The sequence below is a fragment of the Macaca thibetana genome, chromosome 1 (genome assembly GCF_024542745.1).
Source record: "Macaca thibetana thibetana isolate TM-01 chromosome 1, ASM2454274v1, whole genome shotgun sequence".
NCBI classification, from domain to species: domain Eukaryota; kingdom Metazoa; phylum Chordata; class Mammalia; order Primates; family Cercopithecidae; genus Macaca; species Macaca thibetana.
In genome coordinates this window covers 123938099-123953440 of record NC_065578.1, presented here as the reverse complement: position 1 = coordinate 123953440, position 15342 = coordinate 123938099, and the positions used below count along the sequence as shown (strand labels likewise).

At 50.3% G+C, this 15342-nt stretch overlaps 1 protein-coding gene across 2 annotated transcripts in view; it reads right to left on the bottom strand.

The window, feature by feature from the left end:
- The window catches only part of CGN (cingulin), a 28620-nt gene extending 17774 nt beyond the window's left edge, over positions 1–10846 (bottom strand). The window contains exons 1-6 of one of the 2 annotated variants that reach the window (XM_050749583.1): positions 10723–10846; positions 6400–6546; positions 2178–3064; positions 1320–1420; positions 1103–1172; positions 894–989 (exon numbers count right to left, since the gene is read on the bottom strand). In XM_050749583.1, the coding sequence (XP_050605540.1) occupies positions 894–989; positions 1103–1172; positions 1320–1420; positions 2178–3064; positions 6400–6544 (1299 nt within the window). In that variant the 5' untranslated portion in view covers positions 6545–6546; positions 10723–10846. The remainder of the gene's footprint in view (positions 1–893; positions 990–1102; positions 1173–1319; positions 1421–2177; positions 3065–6399; positions 6547–10722) is intronic. The other variant, XM_050749586.1, reaches the window with a different exon arrangement.
- Positions 10847–15342: the final 4496 nt, after the last annotated feature.

Genomic DNA, 15342 nt, shown 5'->3' with positions numbered 1-15342 from the left:
TACATGTGTAAGCCACCGCGCCCAGCCAGAAAATGTTTGTTTTAAGCTGCTGAGTTTTGGGTAATTTGTTACACAGCAATAGTTAATTAATACAGTACTATCATAATCCCCACTTTACAATTTAGGAAACAGAGGCTTAGAACATTTAAAGAACTTGCCCAAGGTTAGTTACACAACCAAAAAGTAACAGAACCAGGATATGAACCCAGTTAGTTTGGCTCCACAGCTAACCACTTAATCATTACACCACAGGGCTTTCCAAGAGACAAGGGAAGTTACAATCCAGCATTTATTGAGCACCAACTACACACAAACCAGTATTTTGAAAGGCAGAAGACATGTTTTTAAAAAGGGTACACTGGCTTTAGAATAAGACTGACCTGGATTTTTTCATTCCCCTCTGCAACTTACTACCATAGGCAACTTACTTAGCCTCTCTGATCTTCAGTTTTCTCATCAGAAAAGGGTCCAGAATAGGTATTCATAGGGTAACTATAATGATTACAGTACCCAGGACAGTACATACTACCAAAATTATACTCAATAAATGATAGCTACTACCACTGCCATTATGATGATGAAAAAAAAAATTGAGGCACAGAGAATGTAAGTAATTTTCTTAAGTTTTATACAGCTAGTAAGGGGCAGAGCCAGGATGGGAACTACCAAAGGGAGTGGAATGGAAGGTAGGAAGATTCCTGATGTGCTCTGCCTCCCTAACCCCCAGAGAACCCAGAAGTCCTTGCTGGAATTAGTACACACTCTTGTGTCTTGTCTCCTAGGGCACAAACATGCTTGTTCCATTGCTTGGAAGAGTCAGCTCAGCCCATCTCCAGGCCAAGGCTTTTTCCCTGTTTTCCTTCATGTCTCCAGCACCTCTAACCTTTCCTCACCTTCACCTCTTCATCCAGCTTTCGTTGTAGCTCCTCCACTTTTCGGGTAAGCTCGCCCTGCCCTGCCACAGCCTTAGTAGAACCAGAAGAAATCATCTGCCAGAGATATGGAGGGTTGGGGGGAAAGGGAGTGAGTCCAAGTCTGGATCCCCTGAGGCCCTCAAAGCCCTAACCTTGACCCTTGGTCCCATCCAGAGAAGGCCACTCACCACTAGAGGCTGCATCTTCTCCAGCACCAAACTAACCTTCCTCCTCACAGAGGTTTCACTTTCTGAGCTTCTAGAGTATAAAAGGATAGAAGCAAGGGTTAGGGGAGGAAAGAGGTAGCAGAGATCAGGAAAGGGTAAAATCAGGGAAGATGGGGAACAAAGCTAGAAGAAAAAGAAGGAGGGGTATGCCTCTGTTGCTGGGGGGGCCCCCACTCACCCCTCCCTCAGGATGCCATAGATGGTGGCCTTCATATGCTCCACACTGCCTGGTGGGGCCGCCTCCTGCTGATCTCGAAGGAGGTCTGGAGTTGACTTGAACTGTTAAAAAAAAAAGAAAGAAAGAAAGAAATAGGAAGATTAGGCCAGAAGCACACGTGGGGTTCAGATGGAGGAGAAGTAGCAGTCTCAGGTCAAGCCCCTTCAAGCGTGATGAACAACCCTGAAGTGTGGCAAGGAAGACACGGTGCGGAGGCCTAAGCAACAGGCCAGGGAGTGGCCAACACAGGATGCACCTCTGCACTACTGCTGTAAACCAGATTTTCCTCAACAAACATCTCAACCAGCTGCGAACTGTGCCACAAGGGATTTGTCACTAATGGTAGTTAACACGCTAGAGTTTATAAATAATTTACTCTTAAAATGGACTTAAGTTTCTCTCAAAGTAAAGTCGCTCCCTCACTTACTTACATTCCTGAGTAGGAGAGAAACTTGTGGAATTTTGGCAAGAGCACCAAGGAAACTGCTCTTATCCTCCAAGTCTGCCTTACATATTCTGCAGATCTAGCAAATGCTGGTGACTGAGGCATAGTTAATGGTTGTGGCAATGACAACTAGGTACAAACTTGTGAATAGTGATTTTATAGCTTGCTCCATTTTCTTTAGAATTTTACCCATGGAAATATCCTGTGCATGCGAATATCACCTATTTTGTGGACAGATACGGTGGAGAACAAAAGGTAGAGAGTTTCTGCCTAGGCTATTTGAACTAGCAAGGAGGCTCACGGCTGGTGGGTAAAAGCTGATGAGAAGGGACAAGGGGCTGACATTTGGAAGCCAGGGAGGGACTGGGTCTGACCTGCAGCATGGTGGGGTCCTGTGCTCTCCCCCGTGGCTCCTCAAAACTCTGAAGGACCCAGTCCTGAGTCTGACGGGAACGGCTAAAGCCACTGGGAGGACTCGGGCTCTGGCTCTGGGATGGCTGCTTCGAACTGCCCACATGGTTGTCATATTTTGTGCTAGGGGTCCAGTGGTTGGTGGACTGGCGCTCCCGTTCCTCAAGGGTGTCCCGTGGGAGGCGGCTGTCCAGGCTCTTGCTCCGTTTGCGCTGTTCAGGGGGTAGCATTCGTGTTCGGCGGCCGGTCCGGCCCCGGGACTGGCCTCCAAGTTGACTGTCAAACTTGTTGATGAGTGAGTCCACTGAAGACAGGGGAGCAGTGTCAATGGTGCTACCCGGGGAAGCCACTTTCGGGGCTAGCTCCAACATGCTGGTGCTTCTGTTACTAGGATCCATTGGGCCAGGGCCTGCCAGCGAGGCCTGGGACTGGGAACGGAGTAGCTTTCCATTCCAGTAGGCCCCAGGCTCCTCATCAGATGTGCTGCTCTGAGAGGGGGCAGGAAATCCCTTGACTTGAGAGTAGGGGTTCTCAGGGAGTTCAAAATCTGAGCCCAGAGCTCCTGAGGCCTCTTGGTCATTGGCCCCCTTGATTTGGACCCCAAAGGAGTCACCACCTTTCTCCCCACTGTTGAGCACCACAAAGGGCTGCCCAGCGATGCCCTGCACACGCACAGCAACCCCATAGGTACTGGCTCTTGCATCCTTAGCTGGGCGTCGTCCACCGCGACGTAGAGTGCCCATCTCTGCACCACTCACTGGCTCTGTGATGAAGCGAATCTGGACTCCATGGTCTACAGGGCCGCGGGGCTCAGCCATGTTGGGTGCCTGCTCCATAAATAGGAGGAGTCCTAGGTGAAGAAATGAGTTTAGGCTGACAGACTTAACTAGAAACTATGAAACTTCTACCTGGGGGCTGACTTCCCTGTCAGTTCCTATAGATAAACCACTGATTCTCAGACTAACAGAAGGCCCCTGGAGAGCCTTTTAACCTACAGGTTGCTAGACCTAACCTCCAGAGCTGCTAATTCAGTAGGTCTGGGTGAGGCCTTGAGAATTTGCATTTCTAACCAAGTTCCCCAGGTGACACTGATGCTACTGGTCCAGATACCACACTTTGAGACTCACTAACCTAAAATAATCCATTTCCTCTGATACAGCCCTGAGGAGCCAGGCTTTGTTAAAAGTTTAAAGATTTTGCTTGATGGCCAGGAGCAGTGGCTCATGCCTGTAATCCCGCCACTTTGGAAGGCCAAGGCTGGTGGACTGCTTGAGCTCAGGAGTTTAAGATCAGTCCGGGCAACATGGTGAAACCCCGTCTCTACAAAAAATACAAAAATAAGCTGAGCCTGGTGGCGTACACCTATAATCCCAGCTTCTTGGGAGGCTGAGGTGGGAGGATCACTTGAGCTTGGGAGAGGCTGCAGTGAGCAGTGATTATGCCACTGTTCTCCAGCCTGGACAGAGTGAGACCCTGTCTCAAAAAAAAAAAAAAAAAAAGATTGCTTATCTTCATACATACACATAATACCACCATGTGGCCGGGAGCAGTGGCTCACGCCTGTAATCCCAGCACTTTAGGAGGCTGAGGCAGGTGGATCATCTGAGGTCAGGAGTTCAAGACCACCCTGACCAACATGGTGAAACCCTGTCTCTACTAATAATACAAAAACTTAGCCAGGTGTAGTGGCGCATGCCTGTAATCCCAGCTACTCGGGAGGCTGAAGCAGAAGAATCTCTTGGGCCGGGCGCAGTGGCTCAAGCCTGTAATCCCAGCACTTTGGGAGGCCGAGACGGGCGGATCACGAGGTCAGGAGATCGAGACCATCCTGGCTAACACAGTGAAACCCCGTCTCTACTAAAAAATACAAAAAAACTAGCCAGGCGAGGTGGCGGGTGCCTGTAGTCCCAGCTACTTGGGAGGCTGAGGCAGGAGAATGGCCTAAACCCGGGAGGCGGAGCTTGCAGTGAGCTGAGATCCAGCCACTGCACTCCAGCCTGGGCGACAGAGCCAGACTCCATCTCAAAACAAAACAAACAAACAAAAAGAATCGCTTGAACCCAGGAGGTGGAGGTTGCAGTGAGCCAAGACTGTGCCACTGCACTCCAGTTTGGGTGACAAAAGCAAAACTCTATCTCCAAAATAAAAAAAAAAACCCACCGTGTGCCTTCCTCCCTGCCTCCCTCTGAGGGAAGGCAGAACCCACACCCTGCTCAACAGATACTGCCATCTCACTGGAGAAAAAGGGACCTTCTGTCCCAGAGCTCATTTAAAATATAGAAGACCTCAAAGTATATCATCCCACTTCCAGAAAGAAACTTAGAAACACTGATAGCAGTGGCCGGGCGCGGTGGCTCAAGCCTGTAATCCCAGCACTTTGGGAGGCCGAGACGGGCGGATCATGAGGTCAGGAGATCGAGACCATCCTGGCTAACCCGGTGAAACTCCGTCTCTACTAAAAAATACAAAAAACTAGCCGGGCGAGGTGGCGGGCGCCTGTAGTCCCAGCTACTCGGAAGGCTGAGGCAGGAGAATGGCGTGAACCCGGGAGGCGGAGCTTGCAGTGAGCTGAGATCCGGCCACTGCACTCCAGCCTGGGCGACAGAGCGAGACTCCGTCTCAAAAAAAAAAAAAAAAAAAAAAAAGAAACACTGATAGCAGTGATGCCTTTGAGGTAGAGGAACTGAGGACTAGGAACAGGGATGGGACAGTTTCTATTCTCGGGAAGAGCAGAAAGGAGTAGACATTCTACTGTATATCTCTTTATCCCTTTTGAATTTGGAACCATGTAGATGTATTATCTATTCAAGAAAAAGCTGTGGTTTTTTTGAGACGGAGTTTTGCTCTTGTTGCCCAGGCTGAAGTGTAATGGCATGATCTTGGCTCACCGCAACCTCTGCCTCCCGGGTTCAAGCGATTCTCCTGCCTCAGTCTCCCAAGTAGCTGGGATTACAGGCACCCACCATCATGCCTGGCTAATTTTTGTATTTTTAGTACAGATGGGGTTTCACCATGTTGGCCAAGCTGGTCTCAAACTCCTGACCTCAGGTGATCCGCCCACCTCAGCCTCCCAAAGTGCTGGGATTATAGGCATGAGCCACTGTACCCAGCCAAAAAGATTTAAATGTGGTTTAAAAACTGTACCACTCGGCCAGGCATGGTGGCTCATGCCTGTAATCCCAGCACTTTTGGAGCCCAAGGTGGGTGGATCACCTGAGGTCAGGAGTTTGAGACCAGCCTGACCAACATGGTGAAATCCTGTCTCTACTAAAAATACAAAATCAGCCAGGCGTGGTGGCGGGTGCCTATAATCCCAGCTGCTCGGGAGGCCGAGGCAGGAGAATCACTTGAACCCGGGAGACGGAGTTTACAGTGACCCAAGATCACACCATTGCACTCCAGTCTGGGTGACAAAAGTGAAACTCTCTCTCAAAAAGAAAAGTGCCATTTCAAGGGGCCCCAAGTCAGGTAAACTTGTCTCAGCTGAGAGCCAGAGCCAACACCATCCATAGGCCAGCTTCCCAGGCCCACATCGCTAAAGCTCAGAGTCAGCAAATGGAATGTATTCCAGGTATGCTCTGGCTCCAGGAACTTGGGGGAGAGATTGTCTTCCAAGCAAATAAAAAAATTCAGCTTCCCCACCCCTTCTGCTAGTCTCCACCAGAGCCTAGCACCAAACTGGAGGAGGAGCCTCTAACGTGCCAGACAGAAACACAAACATACCCAACTCAACCTCCCCGTGGAGTTCTCGGCCAAGGAAACTTGGCAAGGCCCCTTTCAGGGACTGTAAAGTGCTAGCAAGCCAGGAAACGAGGGTGAGATGAGAAGGGAGGGGAAGGGATGGGAGAGGCAGAGCTACAGGTGACAAAGGGCTTGGTAGGGAAGGTCTCCTATCTGAAGAAGGGCATTCTTAGAATTCCCAGCAATTTTTAAGAGAAAGGAACAGGGAGGGAAGAGCCCTTTATTAGGAATGATTCTTCATCTTTTTGGCCCTGGGACTCCATGAGAAAATGATGAAAACAAGGCACCCTCCCCGAGGAGACAGCACACACAAACTTTCATCACCCCATCTTAAAAGGCTTGTGAAGGCAGACAAGTAAAGTAGTTCTCCAAACCACTCATCCAGTAGAAAATGCACCGGACTAGAGTCAGGATCTGGTTTGGAATCCTGTCTCTGCTCTTTACCTGGTGTATGCAACCTCAGGCAAATCACAAGTTTTCTGGTATGGTGGTTCACACCTGTAATCCCAGCATTTTGGGAGGCCAAGGTGGGTGGATCACTTGAACTCGGGAGTTTGAGACCAGCCTGAGCAACATGGCAAAACCCCATCTCTACAAAAAATACAAAAAAAACTAACTGAGTATGGTGGTACACACCTGTAGTCCCAGCTACTTGGGAGGCTGAGGCAGGTGGGTCACCTGAGGCCAGGAGTTTGAAGCTGCAGTGAGCTGTAATCGCACCACTGCACTCCAGCTTGGGTGATAGAGTGACACTCTGTCTCAAAAACAACATCGACAACAAAAAACCCACAACTTTTCTGTGCCTCAGTTTCCTCATCTGTAAAATGGGTATAATGATAATGCCCCACAAGGTTATTATCTGTAAGAATGATATTTATGCAGCCATATGCATAAATAAATAATTATATGGGCATATACAACAATAAAAAATTACCAAGTTACACACTTAAGATCTTTGTGCTTTATTTAGGCCAGGCGCAGTGGCTCACATCTGTAATCCCAACACTTTGGGAGGCCAAGGCAGGCAGATCACCTGAGGTCAGGAGTTCAACAACAGCCTGGCCAACAAGGTGAAACCCCATGTCTACTAAAAATACAAAAACTAGCCTGGCATGGTGGCGCACACCTGGAATCCGAGCTACTGGGAAGGCCAAGGCAGGAGAATTGCTTAAACCTGAGAGGCAGAGGCTGCAGTGAGCCAAGATCCGCCAGCCTGGGTGACACAGCAAGACTCCATCTCAAACAAAAAAAAAAAGATTTTTGTACTTTATTGAACTTGGGTTCTAATTTAATAAAAAGGAGAGAAAAGACAAGATATTAAACATGAAAACATTTAGCATTGTGACTATCACAAAGCTGACAACAAATATCATCCTTCACACATGCTACTTCGTCCAACAGGCACTTCTGGCTTCACCTGGTTCATAGAAAGATGTCACTTCTTCAGAGAAGCCTTCCCTGACCACCACTCCCACAAACAAGGTCAGTTCTCACAAATCAGCCTCCCACAAACCAGGTCAGATCCACGTTATATGCTCTATAGTTGTCCTTCAGCAGGTTTATTCCAGTTTATATTTATACATTTATTGGAGTAATTATTTCTTGTCTGTCTCCTCCCCTACTAGATAATAAGCTCCTGGAGGGCAAAGACCATGGCTATCAGCTAACCACTGTGTCCCCAGGTGTTTGGGCATGTGCTAGATGTCAACAAATATTTGTTAAAGGCTGTATCCTGAACTAAAGCCCACTTGCACAGCAGTGGGGAGATTTGCCCAAGACAAATCTACTTGCCTCAGTAACAGGACCTCTTAGCAACAGGACCTCCTCCTGGTCCAGCCTTGCTGCCCTATGTAGTCATGATCTTAGAACCAGATGTGCCTAGATTGCCGGCTGTCAGGAAGCCACATGATTTATTCATGATGCTGTCTACCCTGTCAGTACAGCTACTGATCTTCCAGATCCAGGTCAAGGAGTTCCCAGCCTAGGCCCAGCGGAGGGCACAGCCCCTTGGGCAACAGCACTAAATTGTTCAGAGGCAGTGCTGAGCACTCCCCCAGGTCCCAGGTTAGGTTAACTCCCTAACCTCAGTCACCTTCAGTCCAAGGACATGTGGATCAGGGGCCAGGAGGGTTGAAGGGATCTTTGGGGTGGGTCAGAAAGCAGGGCTCTAAATGATTCAACATGGAAAATGCGAAACCTACCCGCCTTCTGTTACAGAGGACAGTGGGGCGGGACCAAGGCAGCAGGGCAGCTCTGAGGCCTTGCGTAAGCCCCAGAGGTAGGCAGGTAAACAGTGATCGAGGGCCAGGCAACATGGAGTCCAGGGCCTGCGTCCTCACCAATGCCTGACCCTGCTTTTCTCTCCCTTGTCACATGCCCAGGGCTCTCCTCACTAACTGTACTCTAGGAAGAGACCAGACCACAAGTTAATTCAGCTGCATCTGTCTGCCTCTGCCTTTCCTGCCTGCAAGCAGTGGGAGAACACTCTACACCTGTACCAGACAGCCACTTCTCCCTGAGTTACTCATTAGCCTGCCCTGCCCCAATTCCATCACCTCTGGCCCAGGCATATGCATCTGGTTTCCAACTAGGAGTGACAGGGTCTCTGGACTTCTGGCAGGAAGTGGGGGTGGGGTGGTTTCGGGTGTGCGGAGGAAGGGCTGATTCACACAGGGCCAGGCAATAGGTTAGATGCTAAATAATCGGCAGATTTAGAAAATGGGAGAACTTGAGGTATAGAGATTAGAACCCCCTCAGAGGTAACAAGGAAAGCAAATGGTCGAAATAGAAAAGGACAGCTCAGTGACCTTGATGATTCGGCACCCTTTTTCTCATAGTTAAGAGATAAGAAGGTTCCCCGTGGATCCAAAAAGAATCCCCCAAGTGGACTCCTGCCTAGGTCCACTAAAAAAGCAGAAACCTGAGAGCCAGGCTAGAGCTGCTTGGCCAGTAGGGAAAAAAACACAATGAGGAACTGGGCCCCTGCAAACTGGCTGGACTGGTTTGAGAGGCAAGGGGAAGTGGGGGGGGCCAGGGAGAATACACTGGCAGCTTATAAAGCAGACCAGAGAAATTCCACACCACGGAGGAGGAAGAGGGGCAAGACCACAGGCAGGGGCTCTCTGGCCTTCATGGCAAAGCCAAAGCTCTAAAGGAGAGGACAGAGGGCAGGGAAGGAACAGGCAGAAGGAGCAGATGAACAAGAACCTGGTGACAGGCCAGGATGTGACAGGGAGACTTTGTCTCCCTCCACCCCTCCCTTTCAGGTTCCCAAAGTTGCATTCCTGATCCCACACTTGCCTTGGCCACCTCCCTGGCCCTCAGTTCACCCCTCCCTGGCACAGAGAGAAAAGCCCTACACCCTCCTCACCTCCCACAAGGGGAATGGCATGCAGGCCAGCCTGGGAAACACAGGAAGGGTTCTAGGAAGCCAGAATCCTCTTAGAGTCCGGCAAATCTCTGGATTAGCAGTCCCCCAGAGCCAGCCCCCAGACTCCCAAACATCCAGGATGAAAGAAGAGACGCATAGGCATGTGTAGGCAGCCCATCTACAAACATAGCGGTTGCTAATTATTTCCCAATTACAACAACCTTCCTCAGGCAGGGCTTCAAAGGGGCCAAGCTAAGGTTGACTCTAGTTCCCTTACCTGCCTAAGGCAAAGAAATTTGCCTTCAGTCTTGTCTGGGCCCCAAGGTGCACCTTTCATCTGTCCTGGGGATTTGGAGTTGTAATTTCCCTAGTCTCGTGGTCTCCTGGTGAGTCCTGCCTATTTCCTGCACCAATGTGCCTGCTGCCATTCTGACAGCCACCAAGGTTCAGGAGTCAGGGATGCCTGGAGGGCGTTCAGGGAGTAATGGGGATTCCTCCAGCCATCAAGGAAATTGGTTGGGCTCCCAAACCTCATCCAATGGTCCCCATCTAGAACCACAGAAAAAATACATGTGTACTTGGAGAAAGGATTTGACATCCGCCCCCAGAAAGGGGCCTCCTGAGAAATAAGTATTAATATTTATCAATATTTTGCAGGCCCAGGCAGGGCTCTATGCTTCCTCATATCCCTCTCTTCGGGAGTACTCTCTCTCTCTCTCTCATGAGGAAGAAGGAACGATTCTCCCTGGCACGAAAGCAAAGGACAGAAAGTGAAAGCCTAATGGTTGTACACCTGGCTAAGAGACGAGGGTGCCCTCTCATCTGCCCCTCAGTGTCTCCGATTCGCAACTGCCTTCGGCCGGAGGTGAAGGGCTGGGGAAAAGATCCCACACCTCAGAGTCATCTCAAAGCCATCAGGGAGGTGACAGCGGCCAGCTGAGACCGGAGGACGCGGGAAAGAACCTCAGGCAAGCAGCACCTGCAGATGCCCTCCCCTGGCGAGTCTGCACCTCAGGCAGCAGCAGTTCCCGACTCAGCTGGGACTAACTCCTTCCCCCCGCCACCGCCGTCTCCAAGAGAAATTCTGCCCCTAGGGCTGGCGTCTGACCTCCAGAGAGATCTGGCGCTGAAACGCTTTCATGCCCTGGGAACAGCATTCGCCCCAGGTGCCCGTCGCCTGGCACCTTCCCAGTCACCTGCATCTGGCACCTCAAGGTAGGGGTCGGCTCTTAATCAGTACCCCACCCCGCCCCAACCTCCCCTCCTCCCGTCTCCCACTCGGCACCTGTGCCCTAGAGAGGGGCATCTCACTCCGCCTCGATGCCCGCCCCTCAAAGGTACCCCTGAGGGCTCGCTTTCCTCTCGGGTGCCCTGGCCCCCACTCCGGGTCCACTTACCCTGACCGGGCTCGGCGCTCCCAGACGTGCGTGCGTTCGGGCTCGGGCTCGGGCTCGGGCTCGGGCTGGGGCTCGGGCTCCGGCTCGGTCAGAGCAGCACGCGCAGCTCCGGCCCTCCCCCTCGTCTTCGGCGCTCCCTCCTTTTTCCCCCTCCCACCAACCTGTTACTCCGCTGCGGAGCTCCACCCCCGCGGGCCGTCAGTGCCCGCCCCGCCTTTCCCCGCTCCGGTTGGTCCGCTTCCCGTAGGGGGCGGGGCCTCCGCCGCGGGGACCGGGACCCGGGGTCTCCAGCCGCGAGGGGCGGGCCGGGTCACGTGGACCGGCGGGCTGCGGAGCGCCGGGGCGGGGCGGCGAGGGGCGCGGAGGCCATTTTGGGGGCGTCGCGGATGGCTGTGAGTGACCGCCGGCCAAGACCCCGGGAGCCGTCTGCCAGAGCATCTTCTGGGCTCTGCTAGAAAACAGCCTCCTGCCTCCGGTTTACTCCAAGGGAATCGCCGGCCAGGGCCCTTTCTGTCCTTCACCTACCGCTGCAGGAACCAGAGTGCTCTTTCGTCGCTTTCTGCAGAAGATATCTCCATTGTCCCCCGACTTCAGAGCCTCCTGCACCTCAGTTCGTCTCCCTTTTCCCTGACCCGAACCAGAACCCTGATCTTGGATTCTCTTATCTGGTGGCCTCCGCAATCATTTTCCAGCCTGACATCTTTTTCTATGTAATATTTATCACCTTCTAGTTAATAACATAATTTTCAAAATCATTTTCATCATTTTGCCTCCAGTCCTACGATAAGCCTCACCAGAGCAAGGATCTCTTATTCTGTGCCCTGCTGCACCCCAAACGCCTACAACAGGGACTGGTACATACTACATGCTTAATAAATATTTGTTGACTGAATGAATGGAAACCGGGGACGCAAATTTACCAGAATAGGAATGACCTTCGTTCTAAACTGAAAGGGACTCAACCCCAAATTGTAAATCCGCCTTAGAGTTAGCCTCTCAAGAATTAGGGATGCTGATCCCAGTTCCCAGAAAAGAGTAAAGACTAGGGGCTCTGCAAACTGCAGGAACCCCGCTCATACCAGCTGCAGTTAAAACATTAAAGCTGGCACCTAGCTGTTAACCACTGAGATATTTAAAAAAGAGATTGACTTAGTTTACGTTGCTGGGCTCAGAATTTTGTTCTCATTTAGTTACAACAAATAGTTACCCTGTACCTATTTGGAGTAGAAGAGGAATCTTCGATGCAGCCCAGATTCCTGTGTGTTCTCGGGAGCTCATTTCCGCCCCTCCCCCAGCCTTCAAAAGCTAGGTGTGGGTCCTATAGGGTTAAAGTCCACTTACCAGCTCCTCAACTGGGATGCAAAGTCTCTGCATTCCAGAGGAAGCTGTATATAAGGATTAGGGCCATCAAACCGGCCCGTTCCCTGGGGAGGAACAGCAAAAAAGATGTAGTGGGGGTGGGGACAGAAGAGGGAATGTCCTTCCAGGAGCGCACCTCCTGAACACTGGGTGGCTTTTAAAAGACTTTAAAAAAATTTTTTTTTTCTTATTTTTCTTTTATTGGGCAGCCCCCTGAACCAGAATAGGTGCAGAGACACTCCCATGGGATAGTTTTTGGTTTGGGTTTAAAAAAAAAAAAAGACGGAGTCTTGCTCTGTCGCCCAGGCTAAAGTCCAGTGGCGCGATCTCGGCTCACTGCAACCTCCGCCTCGCAGATTCAATTGATTTCCGGCTCATTTTTTGTATTTTTTAATAGAGACAGTTTCACCAGGCTGGTCTTGAACTCCTGTCCTTAAGTGATCTGCCCGCCTTGGCATGCCAAAGCGCTGGGATTACAGGCGTGAGCCACCACACCCGGCCTGTTTTGAGATTTTTTGTTTTTGTTTTTGCTTTAGTTTTGTTTTTTTCATTGAGACGGAGTCTCTGTTACCCAGGCTGGAGTGTAGTGGTGCAATCTCGGCTCACTGCAGCCACAGTCTCCCAAGCTCAAGCGATTCTCCCACCTCAGCCTCCTGAGTGGCTGGAAATTCAGGCCCACACCACCACACCGGGCTAATTTTGGCATTTTTAGTAGAGACGGAGTTTCCATGTTGTCCAGGTTGGTCTTAAACTCCTGAACTCAAGCGATCCGCCTGCCTCCACCTCTCAAAGTACTGGGACTACAGACTTGAGCCACCGCGCCTGCCCGAGTTTTTGTAAGGAGAATTTTTTTTTTTTTTTTTTTAATGTGGGATATTGACCCAGATATTGGAAAGGCGGAAGCGCCTAAACTTTCCTAGATAACAGCTTAGCAATTAGGATACTTAGTATATTTGTAGTAAATACCAACTTGGGTGGTTACCCAGCACCATGAACACAGATTACAAGGTTAAGTGGGAGCCTCTGAGTCACCGCCTTCGTCATCCGTTCTTCAAGGAAGCACTCAGTCTGAGAGGGACATCCAGGCGCAAGTGACAAAGGCAACACCCTGGTCTTTTTCCAGAGTTCAGAAGAGAGGTGATCCCTCTCCTTAAGAAATGCTGCAGAGGCCGGGCACGGTGGCTCAAGCCTGTAATCCCAGCACTTTGGGAGGCCGAGACGGGCGGATCACGAGGTCAGGAGATCGAGACCAGCCTGGCTAACACGGTGAAACCCCGTCTCTACTAAAAATACAAAAAAACTAGCCGGGCGAGGTGGCGGGCGCCTGTAGTCCCAGCTACTCGGGAGGCTGAGGCAGGAGAATGGCCTAAACCTGGGAGGCAGAGCTTGTAGTGAGCTGAGATCCGGCCACTGCACTCCAGCCTGGGTGACAGAGCGAGACTCTGCCTCAAAAAAAAAAAAAAAAAAAAAAAAAAGAAATGCTGCAGAGCCAGGCTTGATGACTCATGCCTCTAATCCCAGCACTTTGGGAGGCCTAAACAGGAGGATAGCTTGAGCCCTGGAGTTGGATCGCTTGAACCCATGAATTCAAGACCCACCTGGGCAATGGGTCTTGAGACAGTGAGACCCCATCTGTATAAAAAAAAGAAGAAGAAAAATTTTTCAAAAAAGAAATGACAAAATTGGCCAGTTTATAAATACAGCAAAAGCAGAATATTACAGCAAATATAATATCCAGAAAGAAGAAATAAATAACACTGATAGATGTTCAAGAGAGTAGTTTTATTTTGTAAAATGGGATAATAGAGAAAATTTTAGGTAAATCGGAGGTTCCATCAAAGAAGGGGATTTGGAATCAAATTCCTCTCCTGCAATTCTTTCCTGAGTTCTCCAAGATTCACTGATACCACTAGCAACTCTACTGAATTATTCTCTCAAAGATCACCTGTTAAGGCCGGACACAGTGGCTCGCGCCTGTAATCCCAGCATTTTGGGAGGCCAAGACAGGTAGATCACATGAGGTCGGGAGTTTGAGATCAGCCTGGCCAACATGGTGAAACCCTGTCTCTACTAAAAATACAAAAATTAGCCGGTGTAGTGGTACATGCTTGTAATCCCAGCTACTCGGGAGGCTGAGGCAGGAGAATCGCTTGAACCCAGGAGGTAGAGGTTGCAATGAGCTGAGATTGTGCCATTTGCACTCCAGCCTGGGCAACAATAGTGAAACTCTGCTTCAAAATAATAATAATAATAATAATGGAAATGAGGTGATGCCACTAGCTGTAATGGAAAGGACAAGAGACAGGAAGGTTTTGGGAGGACCTAGAAGAAGAAGAATATGGTAAATTAACTCTGGCACTTGCTGTCTTAAAGAAGCATGTGGTGCATCCACACACACATACACACAAATGTCTAGCAAACAACTGGAAATGAAGCCTAGATAAGAAGTCAGGGCTGGCCGGGAGATCGAGACCATCCTGGCTAACCCGGTGAAACCCCGTCTCTATCAAAAAATACAAAAAAACTAGCCGGGCGTGGTGGCGGGCGCCTGTAGTCCCAGCTGCTGGGGAGGCTGAGGCAGGAGAATGGCGTGAACCCGGGAGGCGGAGCTTGCAGTGAGCGGAGATCCGGCCACTGCACTCCAGCCTGGGCGACAGAGCGAGACTCCGTCTCAAAAAAAAAAAAAAAAAAAAGAAGTCAGGGCTAGAGACAGAGCTAAGAATCATCCTCATAGATGAAAGTTTGCTAAGAGGACTGGAGAACAAACTGTGAGAAATAAAGGACAGATGAGGAGTAAAAACGGGATCAGTGTTGGGGTGGGTATTCAGAAAGGTAAGTAAAGAGGTCCATGGAGGTCGGGCGCGGTGGCTCAAGCCTGTAATCCCAGCACTTTGGGAGGCCGAGACGGGCGGATCACAAGGTCAGGAGATCGAGGCCATCCTGGCTAACACGCTGAAACCTCGTCTCTACTAAAAATACAAAAAACTAGCCGGGCGAGGTGACGGGCGCCTGTAGTCCCAGCTACTCAGGAGGCTGAGGCAGGAGAATGGCCTAAACCCGGGAGGCGGAGCTTGCAGTGAGCTGAGATCCAGCCACTGCACTCCAGCCTGGGCGACAGAGCGAGACTCCGTCTCAAAAAAAAAAAGAAAAAAAGAAAAAGAAGTCCATGGAAGAGGGGTGTTCAAGTAGACGAAGAGACTGGAATCTGGCATTTTGAAGTTATGGTTGATCTTCCAGACGTCAGTTTCAGCGGCGTGGTAG